The sequence below is a fragment of the Strigops habroptila genome, chromosome W, assembly GCF_004027225.2.
Source record: "Strigops habroptila isolate Jane chromosome W, bStrHab1.2.pri, whole genome shotgun sequence".
In the NCBI taxonomy this organism is placed as follows: domain Eukaryota; kingdom Metazoa; phylum Chordata; class Aves; order Psittaciformes; family Psittacidae; genus Strigops; species Strigops habroptila.
This window is the reverse complement of record NC_044301.2, coordinates 20,908,945-20,929,675: the sequence shown is the minus strand read 5'-3', so window position 1 is coordinate 20,929,675 and position 20,731 is coordinate 20,908,945. Positions and strand designations below refer to the sequence as shown.

The 20,731-nt window shown below is 47.3% G+C and overlaps 1 protein-coding gene across 1 annotated transcript in view; it reads right to left on the bottom strand.

Annotated features, from left to right (window-relative positions):
• Positions 1-455: 455 nt before the first annotated feature.
• The window catches only part of LOC115619114 (paraplegin-like), a 38,712-nt gene continuing 18,436 nt past the window's right edge, over positions 456-20,731 (bottom strand). The window contains 6 exon segments of the mRNA XM_030511157.1: positions 456-665; positions 2,366-2,438; positions 2,856-3,006; positions 4,161-4,317; positions 5,105-5,220; positions 12,722-12,817. Of these exon segments, the coding sequence (XP_030367017.1) occupies positions 456-665; positions 2,366-2,438; positions 2,856-3,006; positions 4,161-4,317; positions 5,105-5,220; positions 12,722-12,817 (803 nt within the window).

The following is a 20,731-nucleotide window of genomic DNA, read 5'->3' as shown; positions in this document are numbered from 1 at the left end:
GAGATGATCAGAGGTGACAGCAGAGTTACAATACAACTACAGCACATCAGCTATGCAGGGGTTTCACTACACTGGCCATCCTGGCACTGAAGGGGACAGCCCTGTACTCCTGCCATGTGTCACAGCACAGCAAGAGGTTGCTTACAAGGACTCCACAGGATCTTTTTCACCCTTAAGAACATGTACATCACTCCTGTGTACAAGAAATCTTTCCAGTGGATTAGACTTACCCAACTCCTAATCACTACTACCCTGCTGAGAATCAATTTCAAAGTCCTAAATTCTCCTTCCTGCAGGAAAAAGCTCATTAAAAGAGCCAATGTAGCCATCCCTTAATTTTGGGGTAACAGCAGCACAGAGATTCCCTATTCGGGATTTTTAATTCTGGAAAAGGGAAAGGGTCTGTGTCCAAAAGAAGCCTCTTGAGTCCTCCCATACCGCATCAGGAGCAGGCTTCATACTGGTCTCAGGCGTGGTTTTTCCTCCTCCTCATGGTTTGGTGGCTGTTGGGGCATTTCTTCCTCTCTTGTCTCTTGCTTGTCTCTCTCTGCTTGAAGCCAGCTCTGAGGACCTATCGTTTTCTTTGGCCTGCAGGGTGGAGGCCCAATCAAAGCTTCAATGTCATCATAATTTATCACTTCTTTCTCCAGGAGGGCATTAGACAGCTAGAAAGAGTAAACAAGGCATGAGGTGCAGGGGTTCGAAAACAGCCTCCCTGAACTGATCTGAACTCCCCTTGCCAGCTCAACTCAGATCTCGACATCTGGACCCTGACTACCACGGCACAGAGGGGGGGACCCCAGAGCCTCCAGGAGCCAGAAGTTCTCCACCTTTTGCAAGAGCATGTTTGTCCAGGAATACAGAGCATGACTGGAGGCAATAAATGAAGCACTAAAGAATGATTTGTCAAGTCAGAACTTCAGGAATAATAACTGGAGACAAGCCCTTCCTGCCACTGTCACTGCACCTGTGGCCCTGTCTAAGATGCCAAAGTAGCAGCACATGAGACCACAGTCAGACCTGCACCCCTTCCCTGTACACACAGTGACAACAAAGAGCTGTCTGTTCCTGCAGGTGTAGACTGAAGGTCAGCAGAAGTTCCTCTCCAGAAAAGCTGAATGCTCTGGCCCCTCTGCCAGCAGGAGGACTGCACTTGAGCAGCAGGTGGCTGTCAAACATGGAAATGCTCAACTCTGCTGACAAGATGTGACACACTGGCCTGGCAACTGAAACATTTACTCTGTAAATACTTTGGCTTAACTTAAAAGTTTTTCTGTGATGAGCCTCTAGCAAACATCTGACTGCTGTTAAATGAAAGCAACAGAACAGGAGACCTGCAGAGAAGAGACCCCCTAACAGAGCTTGCCTTCAGAGTGCTCCCAGGGCACTGTCCTGGGGACAGGGCTGAGATACAGCCAACAGCAGGGTGCCTGAGCAAGCCAGCTCTGGCTACCTTACTACGCACAGGAGGCCCGCAGTTGTGTAGCTGAAGGTTTTTTTGCTGTTGTTGTTGTTCTTGTTTGTTTAAAAAGAAGATTTAAGGAAAAGGATTGTTTTATTTGCAAAACATGCAACACTAAGTTGACTGCTGGTCATTTTGGATGTTATGGACCAGACTTCTGAAGGAAAGATCAAGTAGATACACAGGGTGCTGCAACCCAAGTGTGGCTCAGCCCAGATCGATGGGTACAGAGCTCCTGCTGAGCTGGTGGGGACATGCCAGGGTAACTGGTGAGGGGACTGTCAGGACACAGAGGGGAGGAGGCAAAGCTCTACCTCTGCAACAAGGATTCCTTGGTATATGAGGTATCAAGGAGCTGGCAGGTAAAAACTTCCTGGAGTCCCCAGAAAGCATGAACCAGCACCCATCAGCCAAGGTGACAGGTCCCATATTCTTTCATCAAAGCCAGAAACTGTCCATCTGATTCCTGTGCATCTACAGGATCCGGAAGGATGAGCTGTTCCTGCCTTTGTGGGCTTCACAGGAACAGTCACTGTCTGCTCTCCAGGAAATTACACTGCTAAGAGGCTAGCAGAGAAGTGCAGGTGAGGGACACAAATTCCAGCTTTGATCACTTCCACAGAGCACTCTTACTCCTCTACCCTGCAAATACCAGCTGGTGTTCAGAGGCAGATTACTCACTGCTAGAAGAGCACACATTCTTCCCTCTGCCTGCTCCTGATCTGGGAGGTCTGCAGTACAGTCACTTGTTCACAACATGACAGCATTCCCTCTACAAGACTTTCTAGGACCACAGAGACACTGCAACAGGCAAGCTACAGAGCACAGAAAGTAGCAAGGCAAAACCCCACCAGTTAAAAAACCCAAAATCACAAACAAAAACCCCCCACAACTCCAATTTACTGTTTGTAGCTTTTCCCGGTTCTCCAGTAAGAGCTTTTCTGTGCGCCTGTAAGCCTGAGCCACCAGGACTTTGCTTCCTAAAAGACAGTAGCAAGGAGATTTGGAGCACAACAAATACAACATGTGGATAAATGAGGGATGGAATCTGCAGACTGAGCCAGGCAGAAAGTGGTTCCCATCAACGGAAAATAGAGATAAACCATGTGAAAAGTAGCCAGAGGAGTACTCGTGATAAGGAACAGTCAACTCCTGCACTAGCACAACTCTCCAGTAGGGTCCCAGCTGATGGGAAATGCAGTGTAATTAAGAAGGCTGTCTGGTAGCAAAAGATGCAGCTCAGCACAAATCCCTGGGGAAGCAAACTCACTTGAAATTCACTCCCTAATGGCTAAGAGAAAAACATGAACTGTTTGGATGCAAGTTATTTGCATTTTTTCCCTGAGCTGCAGAAAGTCAAGAACAAAACCAGGAATGTATAACCAAGGGTGGCCTTACGTGGTCCGTCATTTGCTGAAGTCCCTGGCTGAAAGGTGCATTCTCCAGGTCTGGGAAGGAGAGCTACCCAATGCTGGGCACCATCACATACTGCTTCATCATGGAGTAGGCTATCTTGGTCACCTTCTTCAGGTCATCCTGTGCTCCTGGGCAAGAGAGACAGATGCAATGCTTGCCAGCTTTGAGCTGAGTGCAAGAGAAGCACATCCTCCACAAACACACATTCTGCTAGTTGAGACACCAGAGTGTTACCACAAAAGATGGTCGAAGAAACTCTCTAAGACTCGATTTGGAGTTTTAGAAAGCAGACATTCCTTATTGCAGTGCTGGGCACACACACAAATAATTTCGCAAAGGTGAGTGCGCCTGGAGTCTACAAGCAGCATCCATATATCCAACGAAATTATGCATATTTACAACCTTTCCGGGAAATGTTTTACATTAGATTTCCTGGAACTAATTGTAATATTTTCATTTTAATTATACATGCACTTTCTTGCTGAGTGGGTGTTTTGAGGGGTCTCTGGTGGTCCCGATAGTCTTCCTCACTGTGTCCGCTGATTGACCTCTGTGCTTGTGCATGTGCAAAAGACTCTTGTGAATTACTTAACAAGCGTGTCCGTGCTTTAGGTCAGTTTGTTCTGATTTGTTCCTTATCTTGAAGAACCGGCCCCATCTGTCTTGGTCACTCCTTTCTTATCTTCAAAGGCTACCCTCGTTTTATACATACCCCAAGGCCGCACCAGCCTATCTTGCTCTCAACAGAACAGTCCCAATTTACAACCTGACATCTTAGCTTACAATTAACAGAGCAGTTTTAATTTACAACTTAGCATTTTAGCTTACAAAAGGACTCACAGGAGCCCATGGAGGCGAACACTCCACCTGCTGATGGACCTTTCTACATGTACTGCAGGACCCATGCATGACTGAGTGACTCTACTGGTAGCTAGCTTATGTGGAGTGCTTACCTGTCACTGCCACCCCATTTGGATATAACTAGTTGGAAACACGGCACAGAAAGCTCTAGGCCCTCCCATGAGCTGAGTATCTCACCAGGTAATTGCATCTGTGGCCTTGGGCTTTGGGACAAGTCTAAGACAGCACAGTGGCTACCAACGAGAGACCTCCATGATCACAAATGCAAGCCCAAGATCAAAACATGCAATCTGACATTTCTTCTTCCCAGCGTGGGAAACTTTCATCTCTTGCTCAGCTCATCCTTGGACAGAGCAAGCACAGAAGTTCAGGCTGTCTTAGCACAATCTCCACCTGCCTGTGCCAGGGTCTGGCTCCTCACCTGTAGTGACTTTGTTAAAGGTGATGGCCTCAGACAGTCTCCCCCCCAGTGCCATACACATCCTCTCCAGCAGCTGTTCCTTGGTCAAGAGGTACTGCTCTCTTGGAAGGATCTGAGTGAATCTGAGAGCGGTGTTTGTTTGAGGGGCTATGGAAACCTGCAACACAGGGCAACTCCCTCGGTTCAGAGAACAAAAGAGCTCCCAACTACAGCAGCAGAAAGAGAACAGGAAGAGGTCTATTCCTGGTGAAATTTGTGGAAAGCTATGAGGCAGGCTGACCTAGAGAGATATGGCCAAGGACCACAGTATGTCACCATTCCTGTACTGAAGGCTCTGCCTTCACAGCTACAGACATAAGCTTTCTGCCACTTTCTGCTCAAGAAATGAAAAGGAAATTGTCCTTAATAGCAAGCCAGTGAAATCCTGAGATTTAGGAGTTGCTTTAGAGAGTATAAGCCAAAGAGTTCACTTCGCTGTGTTCCAGAAACACTGAGACTACCTGGAGAAAGATAGGATGTCTTCAGAAAAGTAAGAGCCATTTCTCCCACCCACTACAAGAGAGCAATTAACAACAGTTCAGCTCATAGGTCATTCAGAGTGAATTTGCTGCTGGTGGGGAGCAAAGGAGCTGTCTCCCTTGTCATTTCCACTCCCCATGTCCTCTCAGTGTCAAGGCTTTTTGAGGAGAAGTGCGTGGGAGAGAACACACCCTGGGATGCCAGAGAGGCCTTTCCCTGTAGAGGTCTTTTCCAACCTAAATGACTCTATATTGGCCCTTTATTTTGCTGCAGTATTCACAGCTCCAAGCTCATGGAGGCCAGGGTAACAGAATTCAACACAAATACTAGAAAGCAATCAGCTAATCTCAGACAGGAGAACCCCAAAGAACTCTCTTCACACCCAGTGACAGGTTTCTTTATGCAAAAGCTGGTGGTGTAGTTACCTTCATCACAGCCTCGGTGTGCTCCAGCAGCCAGCCAACCAGTGCATGACCCGATTTGTGAAATGCCACAACCTTCTTCTCTTCTGGTGACAGGATCTGACTTCTTTTGGCAGTGCCTATAAGAACACAGACAAGGATTTGATGAGATTGCCAGCAATAGGTGTAACCAGAAGGGCATAATCTTGTGCACAAGCTAGCACAGTCTGGGGCTGAACAGCCAGCAAAAATCATATTGCACTCTGTCTAAGGAGAGGCAGTAAAAAGCCCTTCAATTACATGCTGTGGAAGAGGTGTTCTCTGCCCCTGCAGCAGAAAGCAATCCATACCTGGATTGCTTGAAAACACTGGCAGAAACTTACCCCCCCTCTTTCCTCCTTACAACAGGCTTAATCATTAGACAAATAATTTAACATTTTATTAGATCACAGCTCTAGAACACAAAGCTCTGTTCTGTTCCCAGCTCTGCCAAAAGCATGTTATATCTCTGCACAGGGACAGATCTGCAACAAGTCACTCTACTATCTGGAAAAATGAAACAAAAAACAAACTAACAAAACCCAAACCAAAGACTATCTAGAGTATCATACTGATTTTGCCGTATGGTCTTTCAGTCCCTTAGGCAGAACATGAGAGAAGCAAGATGTTGCGTTATATAAGAGATCTCAGTTGAGATTCTTGTGCATCAGGAGTGTTCAAATCAGCAAAAGACCAAGAGTATATACAAAAATCTTTCTCCAGACCCTGGAAATGTCTCTGATTACACATGGCATGCTCCGTATGAGCTTATTCCCAGACTCCTGAGGACTAGCAGATTAAGCTGTAACTCACACTTAATACTTCCTCTAAAAAGGTGATTTTCAGAAGTGTCTATTTTCCAACCCAGTAGTCTGCAACGCAGAATAAGTCAAATAAAGATTAAAAAAAATAAATGCTGAATGGAAGTAAAACTTCTAGCACATAGAAAATATGTTAACTACAGAATACTCTGCATATCAAGCACTCATTACAGCTCTGCATGTTGAATGCAAAAAGGTACCAGTACTTTAAAGCCAATGCCTCCACACAGTGCCAGGAGCAGCAGGGGGTACAGCAGGCAGAGTCAAAAGTAGCATTACACCAAGCTTGCTTCATGTCTTGGAAAACAACATTCTATTAACATTAATTTTTAAACAAAGTCAAGAGCTTTATTAAACAAAGAAACAGCAAAATAGTGTGGCAGATCTTGTAAAATTACTGCTCAGGGACCCTGGAAACCACTGTGCCCCACAAGGCATGATGGTGATGGAATAGCAGATTAATTGCAACAGCCTTGACTTTTATCAATCAGTCCCTTACCCTGCCTTCATCAGTGTGTGAGCATGTGCCTGTATATCATCTTCTGTAGAAAGATGTATTGTTGTGGTTTAAGCCCAGTCGGTAACTCAGAACCATGCAGCCGCTTGCTCACTCCCCCCCTTCTTCCCCCCACTCCTGGAGGAATGGGGAGGAGAATTAAAAGAATGTAAATCCCACAGGTTGAGATAAGAACAGTCCAGTAACTAAGGTATAATACAAAACTACTACTACTACCACCAGTAATAATAATGATAAAGGAAACAACAAGGGGAAAGAATATAAAACTAAAAGGTGAAAGGGAAAACAACAATAAACACAAGTAATGCACAATACAATTGCTCACCACCTGCCGACCGATACCCAGCCCAACCTGAGCAGTGATCTGGGCCTTCCGGGTAACTCCCCCCAGTTTCTATACTGGGCATGACGTGCTGTGGTATGGAATACCCCTTTGGCTAGTTTGGGTCAGGTGTCCTGTCTCTGCTTCCTCCCGGCTTCTTCTGCCCCTCCTCCCTGGCAGAGCATGAGACTGAAAAGTCCTTGATCGGGGTAAGCATTACTCAGCAACAACTAAAACATTGGTGTGTTATCAGCATTGTTCTCAGACTAAAGCCAAAACACAGCACTGCACCAGCTACTAAGAAAGAGAAAAATAGGTGTTACAGCTGAACTCAGGACAGTGTGTGTGTGTATATATATGTATATACACTGCATATATACACACACCCCCCAAAATTCTGGAAGCATTCCTGTGTCAGCCCACCAAAGAGGGAGGGACTGTACTCTTATCAACAGCACACAGTGTGCCTACAAAGATTATTTCTTTTCCTACATAAAGTTAAGGCTGGATTGATGGGCTGTGGCCAGTGGTATGAGGTTCAATAAGGCAAAGTGCTGGGTCCTGCATTTGGGTCACAACAATCCCATGTGACGCTCCAGGCTTGGGGAAGAGTGGCTGGAAAGCTACTTGGCGGAAAAGGACCTGGGGGTGCTGACTGATGGCCGCTGAACATGAGTCAGCACTGTGCCCAGGCAGCCAAGAAGGCCAACGGCATCCTGGCCTGTGTCAGAAATAGCATAGCCAGCAGGGCCAGGGAAGTGATCGTCCCCCGTACTTGGCACTGGTGAGGCTGCACCTCGAATCCTGTGTTCAGTTCTGGGCCCCTCACTACAAGAAAGACATCGAGGTGCTGGAGCGGGTACAGAGGAGGGCAACAAAGCTGGTGAAGGGTCTGAAGCACAAGTCTTATGAGGAGCAGCTGAGGGAACTGGGGGGGTTTAGTCTGGAGAAGAGAAGGCTCAGGGGGGACCTTATCACTCTCTACGACTACCTGAAAGGAGGTTGTAGTGAGGTGGGGGTCAGTCTCTTCTCCCAAGTAACAAGCAATAGGACAAGAAGTAATGGCCTCAAGCTGCACTAGGGGAGGTTTAGACTGGATATTAGGAAAAATTTCTTCACAGAGAGGGTGATCAGGCATTGGAACAGGCTGCCCAGGAAAGTGGTGGAATCACCGTACCTGGAAGTGTTCAGAAACTGTGTAGATGAGGCCCTCAGTGACATGGTTTAGTGGTGGTCTTGGCAGTCCTGGGGTAATGGTTGGACTTGATGATCTTAAAGGTCTTTTCCAACCTAGATGATTCTATGATTCTATTTTTAATCTCCAGGCAGGAAAGTTCTCTGAAGGCCTGTACTTATCACATTTAGGAGACTAACAACCCAGGAAACAACTCTGGTGCATCTTTACTGGCCTTACACAGAGGATACAAACCCCACCAAGAACACAGGCTCCTCTACATCTTCTAAAGACAACCCCTAAAAGCCTCTGTGCACTCAGCAGGTTTCCTCCCTCACTCCCAGGAGACCTGACTTACTGACTGCTTTCTGTTCCCAAACTAAAAACACAATGGGGACTACCACAGAGAAGTTCTCACTCCTCCCTTACAGCAACACAAAGCTTTAAGGCTGACAGGGCCTCTGGACTTGCAAAGTTCTCTTTTGATTCCACAGCACTTATTAAAACTGGAAGCTTATAATGGAAAGCACAGTAATATCTTCTTTCTTTCAAGAAAAGCTTTCATAGCAACTGAAATGCCCTCTGGATTGTGAAACCCAGAAGCATTCCTATTACATGTCAAGGGTACATTCGATATACAGGCCTGGAGGGTTGTTTGGGGTCTTTTAGACTTAGTGTATGGAAAATAGCCAGGTCCCACTAATATGAAAGAATCCAATTCAGCAACAAAGAGACTTTAAGGCCTCCTACACACCACAGAGCCTTGGGGAAGCAAGTCAGCTTGTCAGCAGTGAAACTGCCAAAGCCCATGCCCTGCAATGCCCCACCACATTAATCCCCTTCTGCTATACATCCCTTGTGGCCTTACTTGCTTTTTGCCTTATCTTCCAAGTCTGGGGAACTAAGGCGAGGATGGAATTCAGAAAGAAAAGCCAAGTGAACCCCTACAAGTTTGGTGCTTACTCTTCTGCAGATGAGAAAGTAAAGCACATCTTTGCTCCAGTTGATAAGGACTTCAGTGTTACAACTAGTCATCTCACTGTCCACTCCTGGGAGCTGCTGGGAACAGTTTGGGCTTTGTGCAAGTGTGACCACAGTTGCCAAACCCCAAACCCTTGGAGTGCTTTGAAGAGGCAGGTGAAACTGTCAGGAGTTTTCTCAAAAATATTCTCTTAAGTGAGGAATTGTTTAGGCATTTTCTGATAAAGCAAACACTCAGGACTGAATTCCAGGATCAGGAAATAACTGACCCAGTACAAACATACTGTTCCACATGCTCTAAGCAAAGCACAGAATGCCAGTCTGTTTGCCCAGACTCACTCCCTGGTAATGACACTGCACCAGATTCAAATCCCTCAGGTGAAGTCGAGTTCTGGGAACTCTTTTCCCCCTCCCTAAAATATAGTGCTACAGGGTAATCTCTGGGGGTTCCTCTGCTGGCAGTAGCACAAGTGACGGAAAGGCCGACAGGATGTTCTCAAAGGGAGAACAGTACTCTACTGTCTTTCAGTTTACTCTGCCAATTCATCAAAGCCTGGGCCAAAGAGAAAAATCTCTAATTTCTTGCTCTTGAGGATGCAAAGCCTATTTTCTATTCATGTTTATGTAGTAGGTATCCAGAGCAGCAAGAAAAACCCTGAGATACTTACACTCCTTTTATAAAAAAAAAACAAAACAAAAACCCAAATAAAACCAAAAACCACCCAAAATTGAAACAAACCCCAAACCCCAACTCTTTTTATACTAAAAATGCCATATATATTTTAATTCCCCACTTTTACTGTTTGACTACTGGCCATCTCCTCTGAGCTACAGGTTCAGGCTGCCTAAAGGTTCAGGAAGATAGATCCATTTGGGGTCTTGTTTGGAGAACTATCTCTGACAATAAAAACCTAAAACCTTTAGGTCAGCACCAAAGATCAGAGCACAATTAGGACCCATGTGTCTTCCTCGACTGTAACCCACGCACTTGAGCCTTCTCTCAAGAAGTGTGTCACAGACCATAGAACCATAGAATCATAGAATAGTTAGGGTTGGAAAGGACGTTAAGATCATCTAGTTCCAACCCCCCTGCCATGGGCAGGGACACCTCGCACTAAACCATGTCACCCAAGACTCCATCCAACCTGGCCTTGAACACCGCCAGGGATGGAGCATTCACAACTTCCTTGGGCAACCCATTCCAGTGCTTCACCACCCTCACTGTAAAGAACTTCTTCCTTATATCTAACCTAAACTTCTGTTTAAGTTTGAACCCATTACCCCTTGTCCTACCACTACAGTCCCTAAGGAAGAGTCCCTCCCCACCATCCTTATAGGCCCCCTTCAGATACTGGAAGGCTGCTATGAGGTCTCCAAGTAGCCTTCTCTTCTCCAGGCTGAACAGCCTCAACTTTCTCAGCCTGTCTTCATACGGGAGGTGCTCCAGCCACCTTATCTTCCTCGTGGCCCTCCTCTGGACTTGCTTCAACAGCTCCATGTCCTTCTTATGTTGAGGACACCAGAACTGTACGCAGTACTCCAAGTGAGGTCTCACGAGAGCAGAGTAGAGGGGCAGGATCACCTCCTTTGACCTGCTGGTCACGCTTCTTTTGATGCAGCCCAGGATATGGTTGGTTTCTGGGCTGCGAGCATGCATTGCCGGCTCATGTTAAGTTTCTCATCAACCAACACCCCCAAGTCCTTCTCTGCAGGGCTGCTCTGAATCATTTCTCCACCCAACCTGTAGCTGTGCCTGGGATTGCCCCGACCCAGGTGTAGGGCCTCACACTTTGAATTGTTGAACTTCATGAGGTTGGCATTGGCCCACCTCACAAGTGTGTCCAGGTCCCTCTGGATGGCATCCCTTCCCTCCAGCATATCAACCAAACCACACAGCTTGGTGTCGTCAGGAAACTTGCTGAGGGCGCACTCAATCCTACTGTCCATGTCACCAACAAAGATGTTGAACAAGATCGGTCCCAACACCGATCCCTGAGGGACACCACTCGTTACTGGTCTCCAACTGGACATCGAGCCATTGACCACAACTCTTTGCATGTGGCCATCCAGCCAGTTTTTTATCCACCAAGTGGTCCGTCCATCAAATTGATGTCTCTCCAATTTAGAGACAAGAAGGTCATGCGGGACAGTGTCAAACGCTTTGCACAAGTCCAGGTAGATGGCGTCAACTGCTCTGCCCCTATCCATCAGTTCTGTAGCCCCATCATAGAAGGCCACCAAATTGGTCAGGCAGGATTTCCCCTTAGTGAAGCCATGTTGGCTGTCACCAACCACCTTGTTTTTCATGTGCCTTAGCATGTTTTCCAGGAGAATCTGCTCCAGGATTTTGCCAGGCACAGAGGTGAGACTGACTGGTCTGTAGTTCCCTGGGTTTTCCATTTTCCCCTTCTTGAAAAAAGGAGGTTATATTACCCTTCTTCCAGTCATCAGGAACTTCACCTGACTGCCATGATTTTTCAAATATGATGGACAGTGGCTTAGCAACTTCATTTGCCAGCTCCTTCAGGACCCGCGGATGGATTTCATCAGGTCCCATGGACTTGTGCACGTTCAGGTTCTTAAGATGGTCTCGAACCTGATCCTCTCCTACAGTGGGCCTAAGGTCTTCATTCTCACAGTCCCTGCATCTGCCTTCCAAGACTTTCATGGTGTGGCCAGAGCGTTTGCCAGTGAAGACTGAGGCAACGAAGTCACTGAGAACCTCAGCCTTCTCCAAATCCATGGTAGCCAGTTCTCTCAATAGCTTCCAGAGAGGGCCCACATTGTGCTTAGTCTGTCTTTTATTTTCTACATACCTATAGAAGCCCTTCCTGTTATCTTTCACATCCCTGTCCAGATTTAATTCTAACTGGGCCTTAGCTTTCTTGACCTGGTCCCTAGCTTCCTGGACAATATCCCTGTATTCTTCCCAGGCTGCCTGTCCTCGCTTCCACCTTCTAGAAGCTTCTTTTTCCCCTCTAAGTTTCCTCAGCAGCTCCTTATCCATCCATGGAGGTCTCCTGGCCCTCCTGCTGCACTTCCTTCTAGTCGGGACGCAACACTCCTGAGCTTGGAGCAGGTGATCCTTGAATATCAACCAGCAGTCTTGGGCCCCCCTGCCCTCTAGGGCTTTATCCCATGGAACCTTACTAAGCAGGTTCCTGAAGAGGCCAAAGTCTGCTCTCTTGAAGTCCAGGGCAGTGAGCTTGCTGCATGCTCTTCTCACTGTCCTGAGGATCTCAAACTCAACCATCTCGTGATCGCTACAGCTAAGGCTGCCCTGGAGCATCACATTTCCAACCAGTCCCTCCCTGTTGGTGAGCACAAGGTCCAGCATGGCACCTCTCCTTGTCGGCTCCTCTATTACATGCAAGAGGAAGTTGTCTTCCACACAATCGAAGAACCTCCTGGATTGCTTGTGCTGCACCCTACTGTCCCTCCAACAGATGTCAGGATGGTTGAAGTCCCCCATGAGGACAAGGGCCTGCGAGCGTGAGGCTGCTCCTATCTGTCTATAGAGCGCATTGTCCACAGAGTCCTCCTGATGAGGCGGTCTGTAACAGACCCCCACAGTAATGTCTCCCATCGCTGTTCTCCCTTTGACCCTGACTCACAAACTCTCTGTTGACTGATCACCTGTCCCCAGCCAGAGTTCCATACTTTCCAGCCAATCAGAGACATAAATAGCAACTCCCCCTCCCCGTCTGCCTGGCCTGTCTTTTCTAAAGAGCCTATAACCAGTAAGACCAATAAGATTGGAGGGAAATTAAATGGCTGGATCACTTACTTGCAATGACTCTTTCCACGGCATACTCAAAGATGAAAGTATCAATGGATTTGTGACCTTCCCTAGCAGCATTACATATATTCACTATGTCAGCTCCTGTAGACAAGAGTTTACAAGAATTACATTGGATTTGTTACGTGACAGAGATTGCAGAGCACAGAAGAGTGTCCAGGGTTCAGCTGTAACAGTTATTTTTCTCCTTCTTAGTAGCTGGTGCAGTGCTGGTTTTGACTGTAGTCAGAGGACAATGCTGATAACACAGTGATGTTTTTAGTTGTTGCTAAGTAATGCTTACCCCGATCAAGGACTTTTCAGTCTCTCATGCTCAGCCAGTGAGGAGGGGTACAAGAAGCTGGGAGGAAGCAGAGACAGGACACCTGACCCAAACTAGCCAAAGGGGTATTCCATACCACAGCACGTCATGTCCAGTATGTAAACTGTGGGGAGTCACCCAGAAGACCCAGATCGCTGCCCGGGTCAGTCTGGGTATCGGTGGGTGGGTGGTGAGCAATTTTATTGTGCATCACTTGTGGTAATTGGTTTGGGGTTTTTTTTCCCTTCCCTTTTTAGTTTTATATTCTTTCCCCTTGTTATTTCACTTATCATTACTATTATAAGTGGTATTAGTAGTGGTTTTGTACTATACTTCAGTTATTGGACTGTTCTTACCTCAACCCATGGGGTTTACATTCTTTCGATTCTCCTCCTCTTTCCTCCAGGAGTGAGGGTGAAGAACGGGGGGGAAGTGAGTGAGCGGCTGCGTGATTCTGAGTTACCAGCTGGGCTTAAACCATGACATATGCTTTACGGGATTGTGTTCAGTGTGTTAAGGAGGAGGGGATGAAGACTGCTATTTTTGTCGGAGATGCAGACGCTATGCTGCAGGCTCCACTGTCAGTTCCAGTTTGGAATAGGATTATTAGGACGGGGCTTCCCAGCTGGAAGTGTGGGCCCGGATGATGATTCAGTGGTAATTGGTGATGTATTTCTTCTTCATCTCTGTTCTCTCTATATCGTATATAGGCTGCCAGTATCTCTTTTGCAGTTGGTTTATAGCTAGCCTCGGATCCTCTGTATCCCCGACTCCAAAAGCCAAGGGGTTGACCTCAAGTCTCCCCTGGAGCTTTCTGCCAGAGGCTCCAGGTAGGACTGATACTGTCAAAGTCGGGCAGAGAAACTGTGTAAGACTCGATTTGGAGTTTTAGAAAGCAGGCATTCTTTATTGCAGCGCTGGGTGCACACACAAATCATTTCACAAAGGTGAGCGCACCGTTACTTGCCAGCAGCAGCTATACATTTAGCATACTCATGCATATTTACAGCTTTTCCAGTAAAACGATTTACATATTCATGAGATTACCGGGAACTAATTATAATACTGTTAGTTTGCATTCTAATTACACATGTGCTTTCTTCCTGAGTGGGGGTCTCTGGTGGTTGTAGATAGTCTTCCTCAATGTGTTTACTGAATGACCTCAGTGCCTGTGCATGCTCGCAAGGTCCTAGTGCTGAGTTAGCAGTTGCTATGTCCTTGCTTCTGTCCTGTTCCAGTCTCGCTCCACGTCGGGCGCCACTCTGCTATCTTGAAGGCTGGCATCCTTGGTCTTATTTACTGTCTCCTTAGTCGTTATCAGTCCTGTGATGTTCCTTCCCCCGTCAGTCGAACATTCCTTTCTCTCTACGTGTTAGCAAGTTAGAACAGTTTGCTCTATTTTACTATGTTAAAGCCACACACACTGTTGTTAGTTTAAACCTATGATTAAAGCCTACAGGACCATTCTCCCTGGCTGCGGTGTAAAGCACTGTTGTGGTTTGAGCCCAGCTGGTAACTCGGAACCACGTGGCCGCTCGCTCACTCCCTCCCTTCTTCCTCCCCCTGCTCCCGGAGGGATGGGGAGGAGAATCAGAAGAATGTAACTCCCATGGGTTGAGATAAGAGCAGTCCAGTAACTAAGCCTAAGGTATAATACAAAACCACAACTACTACCACTTGTAGGAGAGGATGGAAACTATTTCATTATTGCCAAAGAGAAGTAACTGCTTGGCTGGAGAAGAAAGAGTTAAAGAAGAAGCAAAGTGCACTGTGTGATTAAGCAGAGCAACCCAGCTGGACAGGAGTAGGAGAACAGAAAGATAAGGAACTGGTTGTTCTGGGACTGTTTGTGAAACAACGAAGAATGCTGAAAAAACCAAAACTGTAAACCAGGAACTAAACATGATGTGATAAAATAGTTTGGCATAAGAGAGCAATAGGCTAAAGATAGCTTTGCTAGAATGGTATAAAAGCTAGAGTAATAGGCAATAAAGTGATTCGCTGCATGAAGATGCTCTGAGTCCGTGCCTTACATACGCCACAAATGGCTGCCTGAACTGGGACATGAATTGGAGGCTCACGGAGCCCGAACCGGTGGCGTAGCCCGACTGAACCAGGAGCCGCGGGAACTTTGATATTTTGCACCCATCACCGTTAAGAAGGTGAGTGGTCGGGAACCATGGGAGGGAAGTTATCCCGAGATCAGCAGCACAGTCTGGAAGTAATGCGCCGTCTGCTTGAAGCTCAGCATTGGCCCGTATCACGTCCGCAACTTATGACTTTGTTAGAATGGATCCATGATAAAGTGCCTGACTTTCCGGCTGGTGGCACTTTCCAAATCCCCGCTTGGCAAGCTGTTGGTAAATGGCTGCATGATGCTGCTTCAAACGGGGACCCCACAGCAGGGAAGCATTTGGCAACCTGGTGGCAAATCCTGACCACTCTTCGCCAGATACAGACCAGTGCTGCCGCCAATGCCGTCACATCTAAGGAAGCTACCAACACTCATAAGGGGGTAAATTCTCCTGAAGCCTCATCACCAGCTGTCTTCCTGTCTGTGCCTCCTTTGTCATCGCAGTCCTCAACTGCTGACCACGATGATCCTCAAGGTGCAAGCACCTCTATCAGGAGCGGCTGAGTCGAGTGATGACCCTGATAACCCTGATGATCCTAACGACCCTACGGACCCCTTTGATTCTGGTTTTGTAGATCCGGAAAAGGAGCCGGACTTGTTTCCTCCTCCTGCTGAGTTGCAGACATTTACAGGGAAGCAGGGGTGGGGTCTGGAGGACCGATGGCAGGACTGCAGGCGGGAAGCTCTTAAGCGGGGGGACATGGGGGTAGCGGTGGCGTGCCCGCTTGTCTATTAGCCACACCAGACTCCCGAATGGCAACCGTTGCCTTATGAGGCTGTTAAAGAGTTGCATATGGCTGTTCGGGAAGGAGGAATTCATAGTACATTTGCCATGTCCCTTCCTGAAGCGACAGCAGAATCTTATGTATTTACACCTCATGACTGGAAATCATTGCTTTGTATGGTGCTCACCCCAATTCAGTATATGATGTGGATGTCCGACTTTCGCGAGCAGGTGTGGTGACCTCGATAGACAATCTTAATCGGGCACTTGCTATTTCCTATGAGCAATTAGCTGGGGAGAATAATTATGCAGCTCCTATTGCACAACCTGGGTACCCTAGGGAGGCTTATTTACAGATTAAGGAGGCTGCGCTTAAAGCTGTCTGGAAAATACCTGAGTCCGGACGCGCCTCTACTGAATCTTTTGCCAAGGTTTTGCAGGGTCTGAAGGAGCCGTATCCTGTCTTTGTCGATTGCCTTCAAAATGTTTTACAACAACAGGTCAAGCATGAGGAGGCTCGAGAGTTATTACTAAAGCAATTAGAATATGATAATACCAATGACGACTGCAAGCAAGCATTACAGCCTCTTCGCAGTCGTAACCCTACCTTGGCAGATATGGTTGCTATATTAATGATTGCCTTATTTCTTCCTTGTCTTTTTTCTTGTGTTCAACAATCAATCGAAACATGAATCAGGTTACGGTCACACAGTTATATGCGAACCTTGCCCTTTCGCAGACAAATAAAGAAGGGGGAGATGTAGGAGAGGATGGAAACTATTTGATTATTGCCCAAGAGAAGTAACTGCTTGGCTGGAGAAGAAAGAGTTAAAGAAGAAGCAAAGTACACTGTGTCATTAAGCAGAGCAACCCAGCTGGACAGGAGCAGGAGAACAGAAAGATAAGGAACTGGTTATTCTGGGACTGTTTGTGAAACGACGAAGAATGCTGAAAAAATCAAAACTGTAAACCAGGAACTAAACATGATGTGATAAAATAGTTTGGCATAAGAGTTAGAGCAATAGGCTAAAGACAGCTTTGCTAGAATGGTATAAAAGCTAGAGCAATAGGCAATAAAGTGATTCGCTGCATGAAGATGCTCTGAGTCCATGCCTTTCATACGCCACAGACTAATAATAATAATGATAGGGGAAATAACAAGGGGAGAGGATATAATTGCTCACCACCCGCCGACCGATACCCAGCCCGACCCGAGCAGTGATCTGGGCCTTCCAGGTAACTCCCCCCAGTTACTATACTGGGCATGACGTGCTGTGGTATGGAATACCCCTTTGGCCAGTTTGGGTCAGGTGTCACGTCTCTGCTTCCTCCCGGCTTCCCCTCCTCCCTGGCAAAGCATGAGACTGAGAAAGTCCTTGGTTGGAGTAAACATTACTTAGCAACAACTAAAACCATCGGTGTTATCAGTGTTGTTCCCAGGCTGAAAGTTAAAAAACACAGCACTGCACCACCTACTACGAAGGAGAAAAATGACTTCTATAGCTGAACCCAGGACAGCACCACAGGAACTTTATCCCCATCTATAGCACATAAAAGTTCTCATTGGGCTGGGCCAGCCCTGTTGGCAGATCCCCTACTGTTGACCAACCAGGTGGCTTTTGGTAAATGTGTATCCCAGTGTTTGAAAGTCCCACCACCCATTGCTCTCAGTGTAGTTTTTAACAGCCCATTGTACCGTTCGATTTTCCCAGAGGCTGGTGCATGGTAGGGGATGTGATATACCCACTCAATCTATGCTCTTTGGCCCAAGTGTCTATAAGGTTGTTCTGGAAATGAGTCCCATTGTCTGACTCAATTCTCTCTGGGGTGCCGTGTCGCCACAAGACTTGTTTCTCAAGGCCCAGGATAGTGTTCCGGGCAGTGGCATGGGACACAGCGTATGTTTCCAGCCAGCCGGTGGTTGCTTCCACCATGGTAAGCACATAGCGCTTGCCCTGGCGGGTTGGTGGGAGTGTGATATAGTCAATCTGCCAGGCCTCCCCATACTTGTACTTCAGCCATCGTCCTCCATACCAGAGAGGCTTTAATCGCTTGGCTTGATTAATTGCAGCATGTTTCACATTCGTGAATAACCTGGGCAATAGCGTCCATTGTTAAGTCCACCCCTCGATCACGAGCTCATCTCTATGTTGCATCTCTGCCTTGATGGCCTGAGGTGTCATGGGCCCACTGGGCTCAAAATAATTCACCCTTATGTTGCCAATCTAAGTCCATCTGAGCCACTTCAATCTTAGCAGCTTGATCCACCTGTTGGTTGTTCTGGTGTTCCTCAGTGGCCTGACTCTTGGGTACATGAGCATCTACGTGGCGTACCTTCACCACCAGGTTCTGCACCCAGGCAGTGATATCTTGCCATAGTGCAGCGGCCCAGATGGGTTATTGTTCAATCTAGGGCTCATAGTCTAATACAGCTAAATCAAGAAAATGTACTTTTCTAGGGAGTGCTGTGTTTTGCAGAGCATTAAGAAATGATCCCATTACATTTCAACATTTTCTGGAGTGATAGACATAAATACATAGTTGGCTATAATAACCACAAGCTCCCCTGAGGAGCACAAGGACCCATGTCCACAAAAGAAGGTTGGTGTCTGTTCCTAGGTCTGGAGTTCCAAGTCCTGATTTCGGGGCCTCTAGTGGGATTTGAGCCATCACTTAGATGAAACTGGGCTCACCAAAGTTGGTAGAAGACCAGAGACCTATCTCTATTTGAGGCAAAATGTGAACTGGAGCTTGTCGTGGTTTGAGTAGCTGCTGTACTTGTCACTGGAGTTGGTCTAGCTGCTGTGCTTGGAGTTGGAGTAGCTGCGATGTCTGTTGCTTTGCCATCAGATCCAGAGACATTTTTTTTCCCTTGGAAGGTGCTGGATAGTGTTGAGCAGGGCTCTGTAGGCGTAAGCCAAGCCCCAGCACATTGCCATGATTTAGAATTATAGAATCATAGAATCATAGAATCATAGAAAAGGGTTGGAAAGGACCTTAAGATCATCTAGTTCCAACCCCCCTGCCATGGGCAGGGACACCTCGCACTAAACCATGTGGCCCAAGGCTCTGTCCAACCTGGCCTTGAACACCGCCAGGGATGGAGCATCCACAAACTCCCTGGGCAACCCATTCCAGTGCCTCACCACCCTCACTGTAAAGAACTTCTTCCTTATATCTAACCTAAACTTCCCCTGTTTAAGCTTAAAGCCATTACCCCTTCTCCTACCACTACAGTCCCTAAGGAAGAGTCCCTCCCCAGCATCCTTATAGACCCCCTTCAGATACTGGAAGGCTGCTATGGGGTCTCCACGCAGCCTTCTCTTCTCCAGGCTGAACAGCCCCAACTCTCTCAGCCTGTCTTCATATGGGAGGTGCTCCAGCCCTCTTATCTTCCTCATGGCCCTCCTCTAGACTCGCTCCAACAGCTCCATGTCCTTCTTATGTTGAGGACACCAGAAGTGTACACAGTACTCCAAGTGAGGTCTCACGAGAGCAGAGTAGAGGGGCAGGATTACCTCCTTTGACCTGCTGGTCACGCTTCTTTTGATGCAGCCCAGAATATGGTTGGCTTTTTGGGCTGCAAGCGCACACTGAAGCTGGCTCATTTTAAGCTTCCCATCAACCAACACCCCCAAGTCTTTCTCTGCAGGGCTGCTCTGGATCTCTTCTCTGCCCAACCTGTAGCTGTGCCTGGGATTGCCCAGACCCAGGTGTAGGACCTTGCACTTGGCTTGGTTAAACTTCATAAGGTTGGCATTGGCCCACCTCACAAGCCTGTCAAGGTCCCTCTGGATGGCATCCCTTCCCTCCAGCATATCAACCAAACCACACAGCTTGGTGTCATCAGCAAACTTCCTGAGGGCACACTCAATCCCACTGTCCATTTTGCCGACAAAGATGTTGAACTGGACCAGCCTCAACACGGATCCCTGAGGTGTTTTGTCCCTCTCTGGTATAACCAGGACGACAGCACACCTCGTTTAAGTGTTTTACTAGTTTTTCTGGATGTTCACTTGTTCAGGGGTGAAGTTCCAAAGCACTGGAGGGGCCCACTGTCCTAGGTACTTGCCCATACTATCCCACACACCCGGCCACTCATGACTGTCCAGCCTCGGGGAAAATCTCTTGGTGGTCCTCCTATATCGTCATCTAACCCTAGACCAGATTTGAACCCGATACTGCTTAACTTTCGAGATCAGACGAAATAGGGTGTTCCCAGGGTGGGATGGCCGTGGGTAAAACACACTCCGTATGTGTGCCAACATGCTGATCCCCAGCACAATCAGCAGGCAGGTCTCAAGGGTATTCAAAGGCCATCCAAAACATTCAGAACTCTCAAATGCTGCTGTAAACAGGCTGGTGGGGGAGCGCGGGGTGTAAGGGAATGCCTCCTTTGCAGGTTGACCCCCCGAGGAGAAAAAAAAAGATATGCAATTGCTAAAAAATTTCATTATATACCTCCCAAAGTATAGAGGTGATGACCACGCTGCGAACAGAAACCAGACCAGTTCCATGATTAATGAGTTTATTGTATTACAAGTCATTACCACGAAGTACAGTGAAACAAGAACCTTAGCCCAGGCCCCCCAGCCGATAAACACTAAAACAGCAAATAGTGGCTGTAAGTAAGGTACAACACGCTGAAACTCTGAGATTGAGCGCATCAGCTCTGAGAGCCAGCAAATCAGCATTGTGACGAGTGACTATTAATCCGAAACAATAAATGCTTATCAGAAATACGATTAGACACACTCTGTCATTATCTCAACCCTTCGAGCCCCACGTTGGGCGCCACAAAGAACTGTCGTGGTTTAAGCCCAGCCGGTAACTCAGAAC